This window comes from Atractosteus spatula, assembly GCF_055471065.1.
Source record: "Atractosteus spatula isolate fAtrSpa1 chromosome 17 unlocalized genomic scaffold, fAtrSpa1.hap1 SUPER_17_unloc_4, whole genome shotgun sequence".
Taxonomy (NCBI): Eukaryota; Metazoa; Chordata; class Actinopteri; order Semionotiformes; family Lepisosteidae; genus Atractosteus; species Atractosteus spatula.
In genome coordinates, this window is record NW_028296636.1 from 276,888 (window position 1) to 297,018 (window position 20,131).

Genomic DNA, 20,131 nt, shown 5'->3' on the forward strand with positions numbered 1-20,131 from the left:
ACACACCCCCCCGAACCCACACACACCGCCCAACGCCCACACACCCCCCAGAACCCCCACACACCACCCAACGCCCACACACCCCCAAGAACCCCCACACACCGCCCAACGCCCACACACCCCCCTGAACCCCCACACACCGCCCAACGCCCACACACCCCCGAGAACCCCCACACACCGCCCAACGCCAACACACCCCCGAGAACCCCCACACACCGCCCAACGCCCACAAACCCCACAGCCCCCAAAACCCCCACACACCGCCCAACGCCCACACACCCCCCAGAACCCCCACACACCGCCCAACGCCCACACAACCCCCAGAACCCCCATACACCGCCCAGCGCCCACACACCCCCCAGAACCCCCACACACCGCCCGGCGCCCACACACCCCCGAGAACTCCCACACACCGCCCGGCGCCCACACACCCCCGAGAACCCCCACACACCGCCCAACGCCCACAAACCCCACAGCCACCAAAACCCCCACACACCGCCCAACGCCCACACCCCACAGCCCCCAAAACCCCCACACACCGCCCAACGCCCACAGCTCCCAGAACCCCCACAGACCGCCCAATGCCCACACACCCCCCAGAACCCCCACACACCGCCCAATGCCCACAAACCCCACAGCCCCCAAAACCCCCACACACCGCCCAACGCCCACAAACCCCACAGCCCCCGAGAACCCCCACACACCTCCCAACGCCCACACACTCCCGAGAACCCCCACACACCGCCCAAAGCCCACAAACCCCCAAGAACCCCCACACACCGCCCAGCGACCACACACCCCCGAGAAACCCCACACACCGCCCAATGCCCACACCCCACAGCCCCCTACACCCCCACACACCGCCCAACGCTCACACACCCCCGAGAACCCCCACACACCGCCCAACGCCCACACACCCCCCAGAATCCCCACACACCGCCCAGCACCCACACACCCCCGAGAATCCCCACACACCGCCCAACGCCCACACCCCGCAGCCCCCTAAACCCCCACACACCGCCCAACGCCCACAAACCCCACAGCCCCCAAAACCCCCACACACCTCCCAACGCCCACACACCCCCAAAACCCCAATACACCGCCCAACGCCCACACCCCACAGCCCCCAAAATCCCCACACACCGCCCAACGCCCACACACCCCCCCGAACCCACACACACCGCCCAACGCCCACACACCCCCCAGAACCCCCACACACCACCCAACGCCCACACACCCCCAAGAACCCCCACACACCGCCCAACGTCCACACACCCCCCTGAACCCCCACACACCGCCCAACGCCCACACACCCCCGAGAACCCCCACACACCGCCCAACGCCCACAAACCCCACAGCCCCCAAAACCCCCACACACCGCCCAACGCCCACAAACCCCACAGCCCCCAAAACCCCACACACCGCCCAACGCCCACACACCCCCCAGAACCCCCACACACCGCCCAACGCCCACACAACCCCCAGAACCCCCATACACCGCCCAGCGCCCACACACCCCCCAGAACCCCCACACACCGCCCAACGCCCACACACCCCCCAGAACCCCCACACACCGCCCGGCGCCCACACACCCCCGAGAACCCCCACACACCGCCCGGCGCCCACACACCCCCGAGAACGCCCACACACCGCCCAACGCCCACAAACCCCACAACCCCCAAAACCCCCACACACCGCCCAACGCCCACACCCCACAGCCCCCAAAACCCCCACACACCGCCCAACGCCCACAGCCCCCAGAACCCCCACAGACCGCCCAATGCCCACACACCCCCCAGAACCCCCACACACCGCCCAACGCCCACAAACCCCACAGCCCCCAAAACCCCCACACACCGCCCAACGCCCACAAACCCCACAGCCCCCGAGAACCCCCACACACCTCCCAACGCCCACACACCCCCGAGAACCCCCACACACCGCCCAACGCCCACAAACCCCCAAGAACCCCCACACACCGCCCAGCGCCCACACACCCCCCAGAACCCCCACACACCGCCCAGCGCCCACACACCCCCGAGAAACCCCACACACCGCCCAATGCCCACACCCCACAGCCCCCTAAACCCCCACACACCGCCCAACGCCCATACACCCCCGAGAACCCCCACACACCGCCCGGCGCCCACACACCCCCGAGAACCCCCACACACCGCCCAGCGCCCACAAACCCCACAGCCCCCAAAACCCCCACACACCGCCCAACGCCCACACACCCCCGAGAACCCCCACACACCGCCCAACGCCCACACACCCCCCAGAACCCCCACACACCGCCCAGAGCCCACACACCCCCGAGAACCCCCACACACCGCCCAACGCCCACAAACCCCACAGCCCCCAAAACCCCCACACACCGCCCAACGCCCACACACCCCCGAGAACCCCCACACACCGCCCAACGCCCACACACCCCCCAGAACCCCCACACACCGCCCAGCTTCCACACACCCCCGAGAACCCCCACACACCGCCCAACGCCCACAAACCCCACAGCCCCCAAAACCCCCACACACCGCCCAACGCCCACAAACCCCACAGCCCCCAAAACCCCCACACACCGCCCAACGCCCACACACCCCCCAGAACCCCCACACACCGCCCAACGCCCACACAACCCCCAGAACCCCCATACACCGCCCAGCGCCCACACACCCCCCAGAACCCCCACACACCGCCCAACGCCCACACACCCCCCAGAACCCCCACACACCGCCCGGCGCCCACGCACCCCCGAGAACGCCCACACACCGCCCAACGCCCACAAACCCCACAACCCCCAAAACCCCCACACACCGCCCAACGCCCACACCCCACAGCCCCCAAAACCCCCACACACCGCCCAACGCCCACAGCCCCCAGAACCCCCACAGACCGCCCAATGCCCACACACCCCCCAGAACCCCCACACACCGCCCAACGCCCACAAACCCCACAGCCCCCAAAACCCCCACACACCACCCAACGCCCACAAACCCCACAGCCCCCGAGAACCCCCACACACCTCCCAACGCCCACACACCCCCGAGAACCCCCACACACCGCCCAACGCCCACAAACCCCCCAGAACCCCCACACACCGCCCAGCGCCCACACACCCCCGAGAAACCCCACACACCGCCCAATGCCCACACCCCACAGCCCCCTAAACCCCCACACACCGCCCAACGCCCACACACCCCCGAGAACCCCCACACACCGCCCAACGCCCACACACCCCCCAGAACCCCCACACACCGCCCGGCGCCCACACACCCCCGAGAACCCCCACACACCCCCCGGCGCCCACACACCCCCGAGAACCCCCACACACCGCCCAGCGCCAACAAACCCCACAGCCCCCAAAACCCCCACACACCACCCAACGCCCACACACCCCCAAGAACCCCCACACACCTCCCAACGCCCACACACCCCCGAGAACCCCCACACACCGCCCAACGCCCACAAACCCCCAAGAACCCCCACACACCGCCCAGCGCCCACACACCCCCCAGAACCCCCACACACCGCCCAGCGCCCACACACCCCCGAGAAACCCCACACACCGCCCAATGCCCACACCCCACAGCCCCCTAAACCCCCACACACCGCCCAACGCCCACACACCCCCGAGAACCCCCACACACCGCCCGGCGCCCACACACCCCCGAGAACCCCCACACACCGCCCAGCGCCCACACACCCCCCAGAACCCCCACACACCGCCCAGCGCCCACACACCCCCGAGAAACCCCACACACCGCCCAATGCCCACACCCCACAGCCCCCTAAACCCCCACACACCGCCCAACGCCCACACACCCCCCAGAACCCCCACACACCGCCCGGCGCCCACACACCCCCGAGAACCCCCACACACCCCCCGGCGCCCACACACCCCCGAGAACCCCCACACACCGCCCAGCACAAACAAACCCCACAGCCCCCAAAACCCCCACACACCGCCCAACGCCCACACACCCCCCAGAACCCCCACACACCACCCAACGCCCACACACCCCCCAGAACCCCCACACACCGCCCAACGCCCACACACCCCCCTGAACCCCCACACACCGCCCAACGCCCACACACCCCCGAGAACCCCCACACACCGCCCAACGCCCACACACCCCCGAGAACCCCCACACACCGCCCAACGCCCACAAACCCCACAGCCCCCAAAACCCCCACACACCGCCCAACGCCCACAAACCCCACAGCCCCCAAAACCCCCACACATCGCCCAACGCCCACACACCCCCCAGAACCCCCACACACCGCCCAACGCCCACACAACCCCCAGAACCCCCATACACCGCCCAGCGCCCACACACCCCCCAGAACCCCCACACACCGCCCAACGCCCACACACCCCCCAGAACCCCCACACACCGCCCGGCGCCCACACACCCCCGAGAACCCCCACACACCGCCCAACGCCCACAAACCCCACAGCCCCCAAAACCCCCACACACCGCCCAACGCCCACACCCCACAGCCCCCAAAACCCCCACACACCGCCCAACGCCCACAAACACCACAGCCCCCGAGAACCCCCACACACCGCCCAATGCCCACATACCCCCCAGAACCCCCACACAACGCCCAACGACCAAAAACCCCACAGCAACCAAAACCCACACACACCCCCCAAAACCCCCACAACCCCGAGAACCCCACACACCGCCCAACACCCACAAACCCCACAGCCCCCAAAACCCCCACACACCGCCCAACGCATACAACCCCACAGCCCCCAAAACCCCCACACACCGCCCAACGCCCACACCCCACTGCCCCCAAAACCCCCACACACCGCCCAACGCCCACACACCCCCAAGAACCCCCACACACCGCCCAACGCCCACACACCCCACAGCCCCAAAAACCCCCACAAACCACCCAACGCCCACAAACCCCACAGCCCCCAAAACCCCCACACACCACCCAACCCCCACACATCCCCGAGAACCCCCACACACCGCCAAGCTCCCACAAACCCCACAGCCCCCAAAACCCCCACACACCGCCCAACGCCCACACACCCCCCAGAACCCCCACACACCGCCCAACGCCCACACACCCCCGAGAACCCCCACACACCGCCCAACGCCCACAAACCCCACAGCCCCCAAAACCCCCACACACCGCCCAACGCATACAACCCCACAGCCCCCAAAACCCCCACACACCGCCCAACGCCCACACACCCCCGAGAACCCCCACACACCGCCCAACGCCCACAAACCCAACAGCCCTCAAAACCCCCACACACCGCCCAACGCCCACACACCCCCCAGAACCCCCACACACCGCCCAACGCCCACACACCCCCGAGAACCCCCACACACCGCCAAGCGCCCACAAACCCCACAGCCCCCAAAACCCCCACACACCGCCCAACGCCCACACACCCCCCAGAACCCCCACACACCACCCAACGCCCACACACCCCCGAGAACCCCCACACACCGCCCAACGCCCACAAACCCCACAGTCCCCAAAACCGCCCAACGCCCACACACCCCCCAGAACCCCCACACACCGCCCAGCGCCCACACACCCCCGAGAACCCCCACACACCGCCCAACGCCCACAAACCCCACAGCCCCCAAAACCCCCACACACCGCCCAACGCACACACACCCCCGAGAACCCTCATACACCGCCCAACGCCCACAAACCCCACAGCCCCCAGAACCCCCACACACCGCCCAAATCCCACACATCCCCGAGAACCCCCACACACCGCCCAACACCCACAAACCCCACAGCCCCCAAAACCCCCACACACCGCCCAACGCCCACACACCCCCCAGAACCCCCACACACCGCCCAACGCCCACACACCCCCGAGAACCCCCACACACCGCCAAGCGCCCACAGACCCCCGAGAACCCCCACACACCGCCCAACGCCCACAAACCCCACAGCCCCCAAGACCCCCACACACCGCCCAACGCCCACAAACCCCACAGTCCCCAAAACCGCCCAATGCCCACACACCCCCCAGAACCCCCACATACCGCCCAACGCCCACACACCCCCAGAACCCCCACATACCGCCCAACGCCCACACACCCCCGAGATCCCCCACACACCGCCCAACGCCCACACAACCCCGAGAACCCCCACACACCGCCCAACGCCCACACACCCCCCAGAACCCCCACACACCGCCCAACGCCCACACACCCCCAAGAACCCCCACACACCCCACAGCCCCCAGAACCCCCACACACCGCCCAACGGCCACAGCCCCCAGAACCCCCACACACCGCCCAACGCCCACAGCCCCCAGAACCCCCACACACCGCCCAAACGCCCACACACCCCCGAGAACCCCCACACAACGCCCAACACCCACAAACCCCACAGCCCCCAAAACCCTGACACACCGCCCAATGCCCACAATCCCCCAGAACCCCCACACACTGCCCAACGCCCACAGCCCCCAGAGCCCCCACACACCGCCCAACGCCCACACACCCACCACACACCCCCACAGCCCCATCCGCACACACCCCATTCTGGTAAGACCCGGCCCGGGCTTGACTGCTGTGGAACTGGAGCCCAGTAGGCCCCGGCGCTGCTCAGAATCTGGTAAAGGAATTTCTTCACGATCGATCAGGAAGAGAGAATCCAACCACATCATTGCAGCACTGAGGCAAAGACAGAGGTGCCAGCCCCCTGCACAGCGCCAGACCAGAGCCCACACCCGTCGGGCCAGACCAAGCCAAGACCCGCCGGGTCAGACCACAGCCCACACCCGCCGGGCCAGACCACAGCCCACACCCACCGGGCCAGACCGGAGCCCAAACCCGCCGGGCCAGACCACAGTCCGAACCCACCGGGGCAGACCACAGCCCAGACCCGCCGGGCAGACCAGAGCCCAGACCCGCCGGGCCAGACCACAGTCCAAACCAGCCGTGAAAAACCACAGCCTGAAACCGTCCCACCAGGCCAGACCACAGACAGGACCCGCCGGGCCGGGCCAGACCAGAGCCCCATCCGCACACCCCAACTCCCACACACACAACACCACACACCGCCCAACTCCGACACACCCCCCCGAACCCACACACACCCCCCAATGCCCACAAACCCACAGAACCCCCACATACCGCCCAACGCCCACACACCCCCAGAACCCCCACATACCGCCCAAACGCCCACACACCCCCCAGAACCCCCACACACCGCCCAACGCCCACACACCCACCAGAACCCCCACACACCGCCCAACGCCCACACACCCCCCAGAAACCCCACACACCGCCCAACGCCCACACACCCCCAGAACCCCCACAAACCGCCCAACGCTCACAGCCCCCAGAACCCCCACGTACCGCCCAACGCCCACACACCCCCGAGAACCTCCACACACCGCCAAGCGCCCACAGACCCCTGAGAACCCCCACACACCGCCCAACGCCCACAAACCCCACAGCCCCCAAGACCCCCACACACCGCCCAACGCCCACAAACCCCACAGTCAACAAAACCGCCCAACGCCCACACACCCCCCAGAACCCCCACACACCGCCCAGCGCCCACACACCCCCGAGAACCCCCACACACCCCCCAACGCCCACAAACACCCAGAACCCCCACATACCCGCCCAACGCCCACACACCCCCGAGATCCCCCACACACCGCCCAACGCCCACACAACCCCGAGAACCCCCACACACCCCCCAGAACCCCCACACACCACCCAACGCCCACACACCCCCAAGAACCCCCACACACCCCACAGCCCCCAGAACCCCCACACACCGCCCAACGGCCACAGCCCCCAGAACCCCCACACACCGCCCAAACGCCCACACACCCCCGAGAACCCCCACACAACGCCCAACACCCACAAACCCCACAGCCCCCAAAACCCTGACACACCGCCCAATGCCCACAATCCCCCAGAACCCCCACACACTGCCCAACGCCCACAGCCCCCAGAGCCCCCACACACCGCCCAACGCCCACACACCCACCACACACCCCCACAGCCCCATCCGCACACACCCCATTCTGGTAAGACCCGGCCCGGGCTTGACTGCTGTGGAACTGGAGCCCAGTAGGCCCCGGCGCTGCTCAGAATCTGGTAAAGGAATTTCTTCACGATCGATCAGGAAGAGAGAATCCAACCACTTCATTGCAGCACTGAGGCAAAGACAGAGGTGCCAGCCCCCTGCACAGCGCCAGACCAGAGCCCACACCCGTCGGGCCAGACCAAGCCAAGACCCGCCGGGTCAGACCACAGCCCACACCCGCCGGGCCAGACCACAGCCCACACCCACCGGGCCAGACCGGAGCCCAAACCCGCCGGGCCAGACCACAGTCCGAACCCACCGGGGCAGACCACAGCCCAGACCCGCCGGGCAGACAAGAGCCCAGACCCGCCGGGCCAGACCACAGTCCGAACCAGCCGTGAAAAACCACAGCCTGAAACCGTCCCACCAGGCCAGACCACAGACAGGACCCACCGGGCCGGGCCAGACCAGAGCCCCATCCGCACACCCCAACTCCCACACACACAACACCACACACCGCCCAACGCCGACACACCCCCAAGAACCCCCGCACACCGCCCAAACGCCCACACACCCCCCAGAAACCCCACACACCACCCAACGCCTACACACCCCCGAACCCCCACACACCGCCCAACGCCCACAGCCCCCAGAACCCCCACACACCGCCCAACACCCACAGCCCCCAGAACCCCCACACACCACCCAACGCCCACAGGCCCCAGAACCCCCACGTACCGCCCAACGCCCACACACCCACCAGAACCCCCACACACCGCCCAAACGCCCACACACCCCCCAGAACCCCCACACACCGCCCAACGCCCACACACCCACCAGAACCCCCACACACCGCCCAACGCCCACACACCCCCCAGAAACCCCACACACCGCCCAACGCCCACACACCCCCAGAACCCCCACAAACCGCCCAACGCCCACAGCCCCCAGAACCCCCACGTACCGCCCAACGCCCACACACCCCCCAGAACCCCCACACACCGCCCAATGCCCACACACCCCCCTGAACCCCCACACACCCCACAGCCCCCACACACCGCCAATGCCCACACACCCCACAGCCCCCACAAACCCATCACACACCCCCAAAGCCCACAAGCCCCCTCAAACCCATCCGCACACACCCTCACTGCCACACAGCCAACGCACCTCCCACGCCCAGCCACCACTGCGTCACACAGCTGCCGGCACACCTCGCCCTGCCCGGCCACCACTGTGTCACACCCCGCAGCTGCCAGCGCACCTCACTGTGCCCGGCCACAACTGCGTCACACCTCGCCAGGCCCGGCCACCACTGCGTCACACCCCGCAGCTGCCAGCGCACCTCACCGTGCCCGGCCACAACTGCGTCACACCTCGCCAGGCCCGGCCACCACTGCGTCACACCCTGCAGCTGCCGGCGCACCTCACTGCGCCCGGCCACCACTGCGTCACACCCTGCAGCTGCCGGCGCACCTCACCGTGCCCGGTCACAACTGCGTCACACCCTGCAGCTGCCAGCGCACCTCACCGCGCCCGGCCACCACTGCGTCACACCTCGCCAGGCCCGGCCACCACAGCGTCACACCTCGCAGCTGCTGGCGCACCTCACCGTGCCCGGCCACAACTGCGTCACACCCTGCAGCTGCCGGCGCACCTCACCGTGCCCGGCCACAACTGCGTCACACCTCGCCAGGCCCAGCCACCACTGCGTCACACCCTGCAGCTGCCGGCGCACCTCACCGTGCCCGGCCACAACTGCGTCACACCCTGCAGCTGCCAGCGCACCTCACCGTGCCCGGCCACAACTGCGTCACACCCTGCAGCTGCCGGCGCACCTCACCGCGCCCGGCCACCACTGCGTCACACCCTGCAGCTGCCGGCGCACCTCACCGTGCCCGGCCACAACTGCGTCACACCTCGCCAGGCCCGGCCACCACTGCGTCACACCCTGCAGCTGCCGGCGCACCTCACCGTGCCCGGCCACAACTGCGTCACACCCTGCAGCTGCCAGCGCACCTCACCATGCCCGGCCACAACTGCGTCACACCTCGCCAGGCCCGGCCACCACTGCGTCACACCTCACAGCTGCCGGCGCACCTCACCGTGCCCGGTCACAACTGTGTCACTCCCTGCAGCTGCCAGCGCACCTCACCGTGCCCGGCCACAACTGCGTCACACCTCGCCAGGCCTGGCCACCACTGCGTCATAACCCCACAGCCCCCAGAACCCCCACACACTGCCCAACGCTAACACATCGCATAGAACCCCCACACACCGCAAAAGCCCACACACCCCAGAACCCCCACACAAGGCCCAACACCCCCACAGCCCCCAGAACCACCACACACCGCCCAACGCCCACAGCCCCCAGAACCCCCACACACCGCCCAACGCCCACAGCCCCCAGAACCCCCACACACCGCCCCAATGCCCACACACACCACAGCCCCGAGAACCCTCACACACCGCCCAACGCCCACACATACCACAGCCCCCAGAACCCCCACACACCACCCAACGCCCACACTCCCCAGAACCCCCACACACCGCCCAATGCCCACACATACCACAGCCCCCAGAACCCCCACACATCGCCCAACGCCCACAGCCCCCAGAACCCCCACACACCGCCCCAATGCCCACACACACCACAGCCCCGAGAACCCTCACACACCACCCAACGCCCACACATACCACAGCCCCCAGAACCCCCACACACCACCCAACGCCCACACTCCCCAGGACCCCCACACACCGCCCAATGCCCACACATACCACAGCCCCCAGAACCCCCACACACCGCCCAACGCCCACACCCCACAGCCCCCAGAACCCCCACACACCGCCCAACGCTCACAGCACCCAGAATCCCCACACACCGCCCAACGCCAACACACCCCCCAGAACCCCCACACACCGCCCAACGCCCACACCCCACAGCCCCCAGAACCCCCACACACCGCCCAACGCTCACAGCACCCAGAACCCCCACACACCGCCCAACGCCAACACACCCCCCAGAACCCCCACACACCGCCCATCGCCCACACACTCCCCAGAACCCCCACACACCGCCCAACGCCCACAGCACCCAGGAGCCCCACACACCGCCCAACACCCACACACCCACCACACACCCCCACAGCCCCATCCGCACACACCCCATTCTGGTAAGACCCGGCCTGGACTCGACTGCTGTGGAACTAGAGCCCAGTAGGCCCCGGCGCTGCTCAGAAGGAATTTCTTCACGATCGATCAGGAAGAGAGAATCCAACTACATCATTGCAGCACTGAGGCAAAGACCGCAGTCCGAACCCGCCGGGCCGGACCGCAGTCCGAACCCGCCGGGCCGGTCCGCAGTCCGAATTCACCGGGCCAGACCGGAGCCTGAACCCGCCGGACCAGACCGCAGTCTGAACCCGCCGGGCCGGTCCGCAGTCTGAATTCGCCGGGCCAGACCGGAGCCTGAACCCGCCGGGCCGGACCGCAGTCCGAACCCGCCGGGCCGGTCCGCAGTCCGAATTCGCCGGGCCAGACCGGAGCCTGAACCCGCCGGACCAGACCGCAGTCTGAACCCGCCGGGCCGGTCCGCAGTCTGAATTCGCCGGGCCAGACCGGAGCCTGAACCCGCCGGGCCGGACCGCAGTCCAAACCCGCCGGGCCGGTCCGCAGTCCGAATTCGCCGGGCCAGACCGGAGCCTGAACCCGCCGGACCGGACCGTAGTCCGAATCCGCCGGGCCGGTCCGCAGTCCGAATTCGCCGGGCCAGACCGGAGCCTGAACCCGCCGGACCAGACCGCAGTCTGAACCCGCCGGGCCGGTCCGCAGTCTGAATTCGCCGGGCCGGACCGGAGCCTGAACCCGCCGGGCCGGACCGCAGTCCGAACCCGCCGGGCCGGTCCGCAGTCCGAATTCGCCGGGCCAGACCGGAGCCTGAACCCGCCGGACCAGACCACAGTCTGAACCCGCCGGGCCGGTCCGCAGTCTGAATTCGCCGGGCCAGACCGGAGCCTGAACCCGCCGGACCGGACCGCAGTCCAAACCCGCCGGGCCGGACCGTAGTCCGAACCCGCCGGGCCGGTCCGCAGTCCGAATCCGCCGGGCCAGACCGGAGCCCGAACCCGCCGGGCCGGACCGAAGTCCGAACCCGCCGGGCCAGACCGGAGCCTGAACCCGCCGGGCCGGACCGCAGTCCGAACCCGCCGGACCGGACCGCAGTCCGAACCTGCCGGGCCAGACCGCAGTCTGAACCCGCCGGGCCGGTCCGCAATCCGAATCCGCCGGGCCAGACCGGAGCCTGAACCCGCCGGGCCGGACCGCAGTCCGAACCCGCCGGGCCAGACCGCAGTCTGAACCCGCCGGGCCGGACCGCAGTCCGAACCCACCGAACCGGACCGCAGTCCGAACCCGCCGGGCCAGACCGCAGTCCGAACCCGCCGGGCCGGACCGCAGTCCGAACCCACCGAACCGGACCGCAGTCCGAACCCGCCGGGCCAGACCGGAGCCTGAACCCGCCGGGCCGGACCGCAGTCCGAACCCACCGAACCGGACCGCAGTCCGAACCCGCCGGGCCAGACCGCAGTCCGAACCCGCCGGGCCGGACCGCAGTCCGAACCCGCCGGGCCAGACCGGAGCCCGAACCCGCCGGGCCGGACCGCAGTCCGAACCCGCCGGGCCGGACCGCAGTCCGAACCCGCCGGGCCGGACCGGAGCCCGAACCCGCCGGGCCGGACCGCAGTCCGAACCCGCCGGGCCAGACCGCAGTCTGAACCCGCCGGGCCGGTCCGCAGTCCGAATCCGCTGGGCCAGACCGGAGCCTGAACCCGCTGGGCCGGACCGCAGTCCGAACCCGCAGGCCAGACCGCAGTCCGAACCCACCGAACCGGACCGCAGTCCGAACCCGCCGGGCCAGACCGCAGTCTGAACCCGCCGGGCCGGACCGCAGTCCGAACCCACCGAACCCACCGAACCGGACCGCAGTCCGAACCCGCCGGGCCAGACCGCAGTCTGAACCCGCCGGGCCGGACCGCAGTCCGAACCCGCCGAACCGGACCGCAGTCCGAACCCGCCGGGCCAGACCGCAGTCTGAACCCGCCGGGCCGGTCCGCAGTCCGAATCCGCCGGGCCGGACCGGAGCCGAACCCGCCGGACCGGACCGCAGTCCGAACCCGCCGGGCCGGCCCGCAGTCCGAACCCACCGGGCCGGACCGCAGCCAAGACCCACTAGGCCAGACCACAACCAGAGTCCTCCGGGCCAGACCAGAGTTAAGACTCGCCGATCCAGACCAGAGCCTGAACCCGCCGGGCCCCACAGTCCCATCCGCACACACCCCCACAGCCCCATCCGCACACACCCCCACAGTCCCATCCGCACACACCCCCACAGCCCCATCCGCACACACCCCCACAGCCCCACAGCCCCATCTGCACACCCCCCCACCCCAGGGCTCCTGCCGGCGGTGTTGGAGACGATGTCCACACAGGTCTGGGCCACGTTGAGCCAGAACAGGCCGAGAGTGCGGCGGGCACTGTCACTGTGGGTCTTGAAGGTCTCCCACATTCCTGACTGGTCCTCCTCCTTCTCCTGCTGCTGCTTCGTGGGGGGGGGAGGGGGGCAAGCGTTATCGAGGCGTCACTGACTGAGGAGCCCCAGAGCACCGGAACCTGGGACGCACAATCCCAGGATCCAGCAGGATCCGGACCAATCGAGTTTAAAGGATGCTGATCATGTTTCTATCACTTCTAGCTTTCTAATTCGGCTTTTCTGTATCCCTCAGAAATTAAACTCAAACGTAAAATATATTGCTTTTGTTTACTGCCTCGTTAAACAACAATCGAGCACGTGCTGCTCCAGTGCATTGTGGGATACTTGCCTTCTCTCCCACCTGTGCTCCGCCGTCCTGGGTCTCCGCTCCCTCCTCCTCCTTCTTCGTGTCACTGTAGCAACGAGATTCGGGGGGGGTGAGTGGTGTGAACGAGCGCTATGTACAAAGGGGGCGCCCCCTACGGGGCGGGTGGTTTCCTACAGGGAGGTGGTTTCCACAGCAACAGACAAGAGGCTTCACAGGAGGGAAAGCAGGGCAGCCAAACAGAACAGATACCCCCCCACCCTCTCGCCGTCCCGGGTCAGAGGTGCTGGCGAGTCCCACATGCAAGAAGGGACGTGAGGATCCGAACTGGGGTCCTGCCTGCGCGGGTCTTACTCACGGGTAAGCAGGTGGGTCACAGATCAGAACATCAGGAACCTCCATCTGGGGCCTCAGTGGCTTCAGCTCGTTGATCTTGATCCGGGTCATGTTGCCCTGTAGCCTGTACAGTTCCGGCAGCAGCTTCACCTGGGAGACACAGCATGGGTCAACCGCAGCAACCTCCGTCCACAACACTGACCTGGTCACCTGCCTCACCGGTCAGTTCCTCCTCAGTGACCTCTGCCCACTCGACACTGACCAGGTCACCCGCCCAGTGACCTCTGCCCCCCCCGGCACTGACACTGACCAGCTCAGCCCCGGCACTGGCTGGGGTGACCTGCTCCTCACCTTGTTGTTCTCGTTGAGCAGTTGCAGGGAGAGTCTGGAATCGCTGAGCTGCTGGGTGTCCAGTAGGGCTCTGTAGAGGGACTGGCCAGGCTGGACAGCCCACTGGCACCTGGGACAGAGGGACAGCGTGAGCACAGGCGCACGTACATGCACATGCACACACCAGAGAGTCTCACTGGGTGGTCGCAGAGACGACACTGGGGCTCTTTCTGCTGACCAGCTCAGACTGGTGTGAGGATCTCAGCAGAGGCAGGAGAATGGACGAGTTCACACTCACTTGCAGAAGGAGCTCTGCTTGCAGGTCTTGAAGTTAGTGCGATGCACAGCCTGTACCAGCTGGAGCCAGAGGGCTGAGAGAGTCAGTCCTGCCAGACAGAAACGCAGTATCCTGCAATAAAGGGAGAGAGACAGGGGACTGACCACACGGTCCCAGAGCCACACAGAGAGAGAGAGACAGGGGACTGACCCCACAGTCCCAGAGGCAACACTGATTGGACCCATCGGTCATGCTAATAAAGCACCTTGAACTGACGGGCGAATGCAGAAACACAGAGAGGAGATTGCTCCATATTTTAATCTATGTAAGATGACCAGGGGAAGGGTCATCCAGGACAGGTATCTACTCGACGTAGACCTGACCAAGATGGCCGCTAAGAGAAACCAGCTGACCCGCAGATGGAAAGGGCTCAGTCCGAAAAACAACAAGACACAGGTGTGTCTCATCAGGAAACAAAATATATATGCCCTGGAAACAGTGAACCAGTGCAGAAGCCAGTAGGTGAATTTGGTTGGTGTTGGTACAGATTTAAGCATAATGGATTTATGGAAGAAATAAAGGATTACAGTTTACGGTTTGTGATTTGGATATGGCGCGGATTTGTGGAACCTTACGGACTTTGGAACTCGGACTGAATAAGGATTGAGAGAACGGATTGTGGACTGGCTTGGAAGACGGAGGAACTGGAGAAATGGAGAAAAACTCCACGAAAATTAAAGAAGAGAGTGTAGTGTGAGTACTTTTGTCTCTATTATATAATCCTTTCCCCCGGAGGCACCACATCTGGGATTAAAGCACAGCGCAGCTGGAGGCTCGGCCCTGCGTGTCCCCGGGAGACGGGTGCTGTGCTGTGCGCTTATTTTCAGCAGCCATATCACCCTGCAATTCACAGCTGGCAGCCCACTGAAGCTCAGCAGGTGTGAGCCTGGTCAGTACCAGGATGGGAGACCTCCTGGGAAAAACTAAGGTTGCTGCTGGAAATGGTGTTAGTGGGGCCAGCAGGGGGCGCTCACCCTGTGGTCCACGTGGGTCCTAATCCCCCACTAGCGATGGGAACACTATACTGTAAACAGGCACCGTTCTTCGGCTGAGACGTAAAACCGAGGTCCTGACTTGGTCCTGACACCACAGCTGATGTGTGGTGAGCGTTCTGGTGCACGGTGGCTGATGTCGCATCGTCAAGTTCAAGTTTGTCATTATACTCATATACAGGTACAGTGGTGTGAAAAAGTGTTTTCCCCCTTCCCGATTTCTTATTTTTTTGCATGTTTGTCACACTGAAATGTTTCAGATCATCTAACAAATTGAAATATTAGACAAAGAGAACACAAGTAAACACAAAATGCAGTTTTTAAATGAAGGTTTTTATTATTAAGGGAAAAAAAAATCCAAACCTACATGGCCCTGTGTGAAAAAGTGATTGCCCCCTAAACCTAATAACTGGTTGGGCCACCCTTAACAGCAACAACTGCAATCAAGCGTTCGCGATAACTGGCAATGAGTCTTTTACAGCGCTGTGGAGGAATTTTGGCCCACTCATCTTTGCAGAATTGTTGTAATTCAGCCACATTGGAGGGTTTTCGAGCCTTAACCGCTTTTTTAAGGTCATGCCACAACATCTCAATCGGATTCAGGTCAGGACTTTGACTAGGGCACTCCAAAGTCTTCATTTTGTTTTTCTTAAGCCATTCAGAGGTGGACTTGCTGGTGTGTTTTGGATCATTGTCCTGCTGCAGAACCCAAGTGCGCTTCAGCTTGAGGTCACGAACAGATGGCCGGACATTCTCCTTCAGGATTTTTTGGTAGACAGCAGAATTCATGGTTCCATTTACCACAGCAAGTCTTCCAGGTCCTGAATCAGCAAAACAGCCCCAGACCATCACACTACCACCACCATATTTTACTGTTGGTATGATGTTCCTTTTCTGAAATGCTGTGTTACTTTTACGCCAGATGTAATGGGACACACACCTTCCAAAAAGTTCAACTTTTGTCTCGTCAGTCCACAGAGTATTTTCCCCAAAAGTCTTGGGGATCATCAAGATGTTTTCTGGCAAAACTGAGACGAGCCTTTATGTTCTTTTTGCTCAGCAGTGGTTTTCGTCTTGGAACTCTGCCATGCAGGCCATTTTTGCCCAGTCTCTTTCTTATGGTGGAGTCGTGAACACTGACCTTAACTGAGGCAAGTGAAGCCTGCAGTTCTTTGGATGTTGTTGTGGGGTTTTTTGTGACCTCTTGGATGAGTCGTCGCTGCGCTCTTGGGGTAATTTTGGTCGGCCGGCCACTCCTGGGAAGGTTCACCACTGTTCCATGTTTTCGCCATTTGTGGATAATGGCTCTCACTGTGGTTCACTGGAGTCCCAAAGCTTTAGAAATGGCTTTATAACCTTTTCCAGACTGATAAATCTCAATTACTGTTTCTCATTTGTTCCTGAATTTGTTTGGATCGCAGCATGATGTCTAGCTTTTGAGGATCTTTTGGTCTACTTCACTTTGTCAGGCAGGTCCTATTTAAGTGATTTCTTGATTGAGAACAGGTGTGGCAGTAATCAGGCCTGGGTGTGGCTAGAGAAATTGAACTCAGCTTTCCAAAGAGGTGATAAACCACAGTTGATTTATGTTTTAACAGGGGGGGCAATCACTTTTTCACACAGGGCCATGTAGGTTTGGATTTTTTTTCCCTTAATAATAAAAACCTTCATGTAAAAACTGCATTTTGTGTTTACTTGTGTTCTCTTTGTCTAATATTTCAATTTGTTTGATGATCTGAAACATTTCAGTGTGACAAACATGCAAAAAAATAAGAAATCAGGAAGGGGGCAAACACTTTTTCACACCACTGTATATGGTATAACAAAATGCTATTTAGCTAGCTCTCGGACAATAAGTAGTACAAAAAAACAATTCAATTGTTTAACATAAGAAAGACAGGGACAACAGGCAGTGTGCAAAACAACAAAGGTAACAGGTTATGTGCAAGAACATGCATTAACGGAATGAAATTATGGGGAGTGAGCTTTTGACATGTATGGTAGAGGTAGATTTTCAATGTGTGTTTAAGTTTTTGGTAAGAAAGAAGGTACTGTGAGGTTCAGATCATAGGTGAGAGTGAGAGAGGCTGGGAGTTTAATAGTTCGATAGTGCGGGGGTAAAAACTGTCTCCGAGTCTGGTAGTCCGGGCCCGAATGGTCCGGTATCATCCAGGTGGGGCTGCACATTGGGGGTGGTGGAGGGGAGTCCCTATTACCTGTAAAGTGCTTTAAGTGGAGTGTCCAGAAAAGCGCTATAGAAGTGTAAGCAATTATTATTTTCAGAGCCGGGAAGCCCGCCGAGACCCCGGGCTGCGTGATGCAACCAGGCCCAACCCGACCTCCCCCTCGCCGGCTGGCGTCGCATAACACTGGCCGGGCCAGCGAAACTAAACCCCTGATCTGCGGCCTAACCGCCTCCTCCATCCCCCCAGACCCGGCGCCCAGGAGCCCCTCCACCCGGCACCGCCGGCTCGGGGAACCCGCAGACCTTGGAGGACAGAGAGCAGCACCGCCAGCTTCCCTGCACACTCCGTGGTCGGACAGACCCCCAGCCGCCGCAGCCTCGTCTAATCCAGCACAGGAGGCAGGTAAACGAGCCGCCGGCGCCGCTACACCGTACCTCATAGAGTAAGTCGCCATCTTGATTCAAACCTGAGCTTTGCTCTCCCGATTCCTTTTCTGTATTCCGGCTTCTCGCGAGGTTACGTCAGCCTCCCCTGATTGGCCGGCTCGCAGCCTCGGCTCATGAATATGCATGAGCAAGGCTGAGGGAGGGGGGCGCACATGGCGGGACGCGATAGGTGGTTACGCGTACAGGTGTTTGTGTTCAAGACGGATCTCTGTCTTTACTGTTGCAAGAGCGAAGCTGCCTCAGGGCGCAGGGTGGCAGTGTAGGACGTGCCGAGGAAGTGGCGTAATTCTCGCTTGTTTTTTAGTTTCACTGCGTTAAAACTTAACCTATGTAGGTTGTTGATTTGTAGATTCCAAGTGCGCAGCAGTCCGATCCAGGCCAGGTGTTCCCTGCGGCAGGGGACTGTGGTCCAGTGTACTGACCCCCCTGGACACCTCAGGGCAGTGTGACCCCCAGCACTGACCCCGCTGGACACCATCTGTTAACACCTGAAGAAGGCTCCACGGTCGAAACGTAGGTTTATTCCATGCTGGGGAAAAAAGAAAGAAAACAATTACTTGTTCCTTTGCAGCCTACGCATGCTGACGCAGCTACCCACCTGAACTACCATTTGTTTGTCTGTCTTACCACAATAAGTACCAAAACTGAGATAATCCAGCGCTGTTTGAGCACCAATGCTGACATGTGACACATCAATTTTACTTTTTTTTTGGTTACATCTGACTTATTATGTATTAAACTGCTGAGTGCTTCACATTTGTTCATTAAAGTGAACCCAGTTTTTAATGCCATGGCTTTAACATCACAATTTTCTGAGCAACACAGAAACCCTACAGATTCAGTATCTCTGTCATTCTGTGTCATACCTACACAAAGTTAAGCTGCTCAGTGCAAGCATCGCACTCCACCTTTGTTTTTTTTGGCTGTTGGGTGATTTAGATGCATAACGGTTTCTGCCTTTTCAAAACAGTGCCAGTCATCCACTCTGTGTCTAAGAACTGTTTTTTTATTGTACGCTTACTCCCTGTCACAGCTATGGTTTTGGTCGCAATACTATGATCTTCAGTGTCAGCATTACTTTGGATGGGATCACGGTTGTTGTTGACACTTTTCCCTGCCCATCACTGCACGGTCCCAGTCTGGGAACAGCAAGTGGTCTTATAAACCCCAGCAGCTTTAGCAGAGACACTTATCTGAGAAAACCATGGTGATGTACTAAATTAGCTGAGGATCTGTAGAGTAGATCTGAAATATTTTTGAAGAGGCACACATTTTTGTTTGGCTGGGAGGGGAGTGAGACTGCTCCCTGCCCATCGCTGCACAGTCCCAGTCTGGGAATAGGAGGTGCTCTATAAACCCCAGCAGTTTTGACAGAGACACCTAGCTGCCAAAAACAAGGTGATTTACTATTAGCTGAGGGTCTGTGCAATAGATTCCATCCACCTGTGGAGAGGCACAAATTTTCCCCATCCAATTCTGCACTGCAGTTTTTCTAGAGGTGATCCACCCAGACCAAAAATATTAATAAAGACTTAAAAGGGAATGAAGAAGGGTGATTTGCTATTGGCTGACTGTCTTAACATTGTATGTCTCACCACTTTTGGTGGTGCAA

General features: G+C 62.8%; 1 protein-coding gene across 1 annotated transcript; it reads right to left on the minus strand.

Moving 5' to 3' along the window:
• Positions 1-13,295: 13,295 nt before the first annotated feature.
• LOC148810823 (neutral alpha-glucosidase AB-like) lies at positions 13,296-18,610 on the minus strand. Its single transcript, XM_088908888.1, has 5 exons — positions 18,508-18,610; positions 14,857-14,967; positions 14,580-14,688; positions 14,251-14,378; positions 13,296-13,980 (listed from the first exon to the last, which is right to left on the minus strand). Exons 1-5 carry the CDS (start codon positions 18,525-18,527, stop codon positions 13,830-13,832), a joined length of 519 nt encoding a protein of 172 aa, XP_088765014.1. The 5' UTR covers positions 18,528-18,610; the 3' UTR covers positions 13,296-13,829.
• Between the last annotated feature and the right edge of the window lie 1,521 nt (positions 18,611-20,131).

What these genes read in the sequence shown, in the direction of transcription:
- LOC148810823 (XM_088908888.1), bottom strand. Translation starts at nt 18,527, where the DNA reads ATGGCGACTTACTCTATGAG. An exon ending in ATGGCGACTTACTCTATGAG is followed by an intron (nt 14,968 to 18,507) that starts GTACGGTGTAGC and finishes CCTTTATTGCAG; the next exon opens with GATACTGCGTTTCTGTCTGG. An exon ending in AAGCAGAGCTCCTTCTGCAA is followed by an intron (nt 14,689 to 14,856) that starts GTGAGTGTGAAC and finishes CCTCTGTCCCAG; the next exon opens with GTGCCAGTGGGCTGTCCAGC.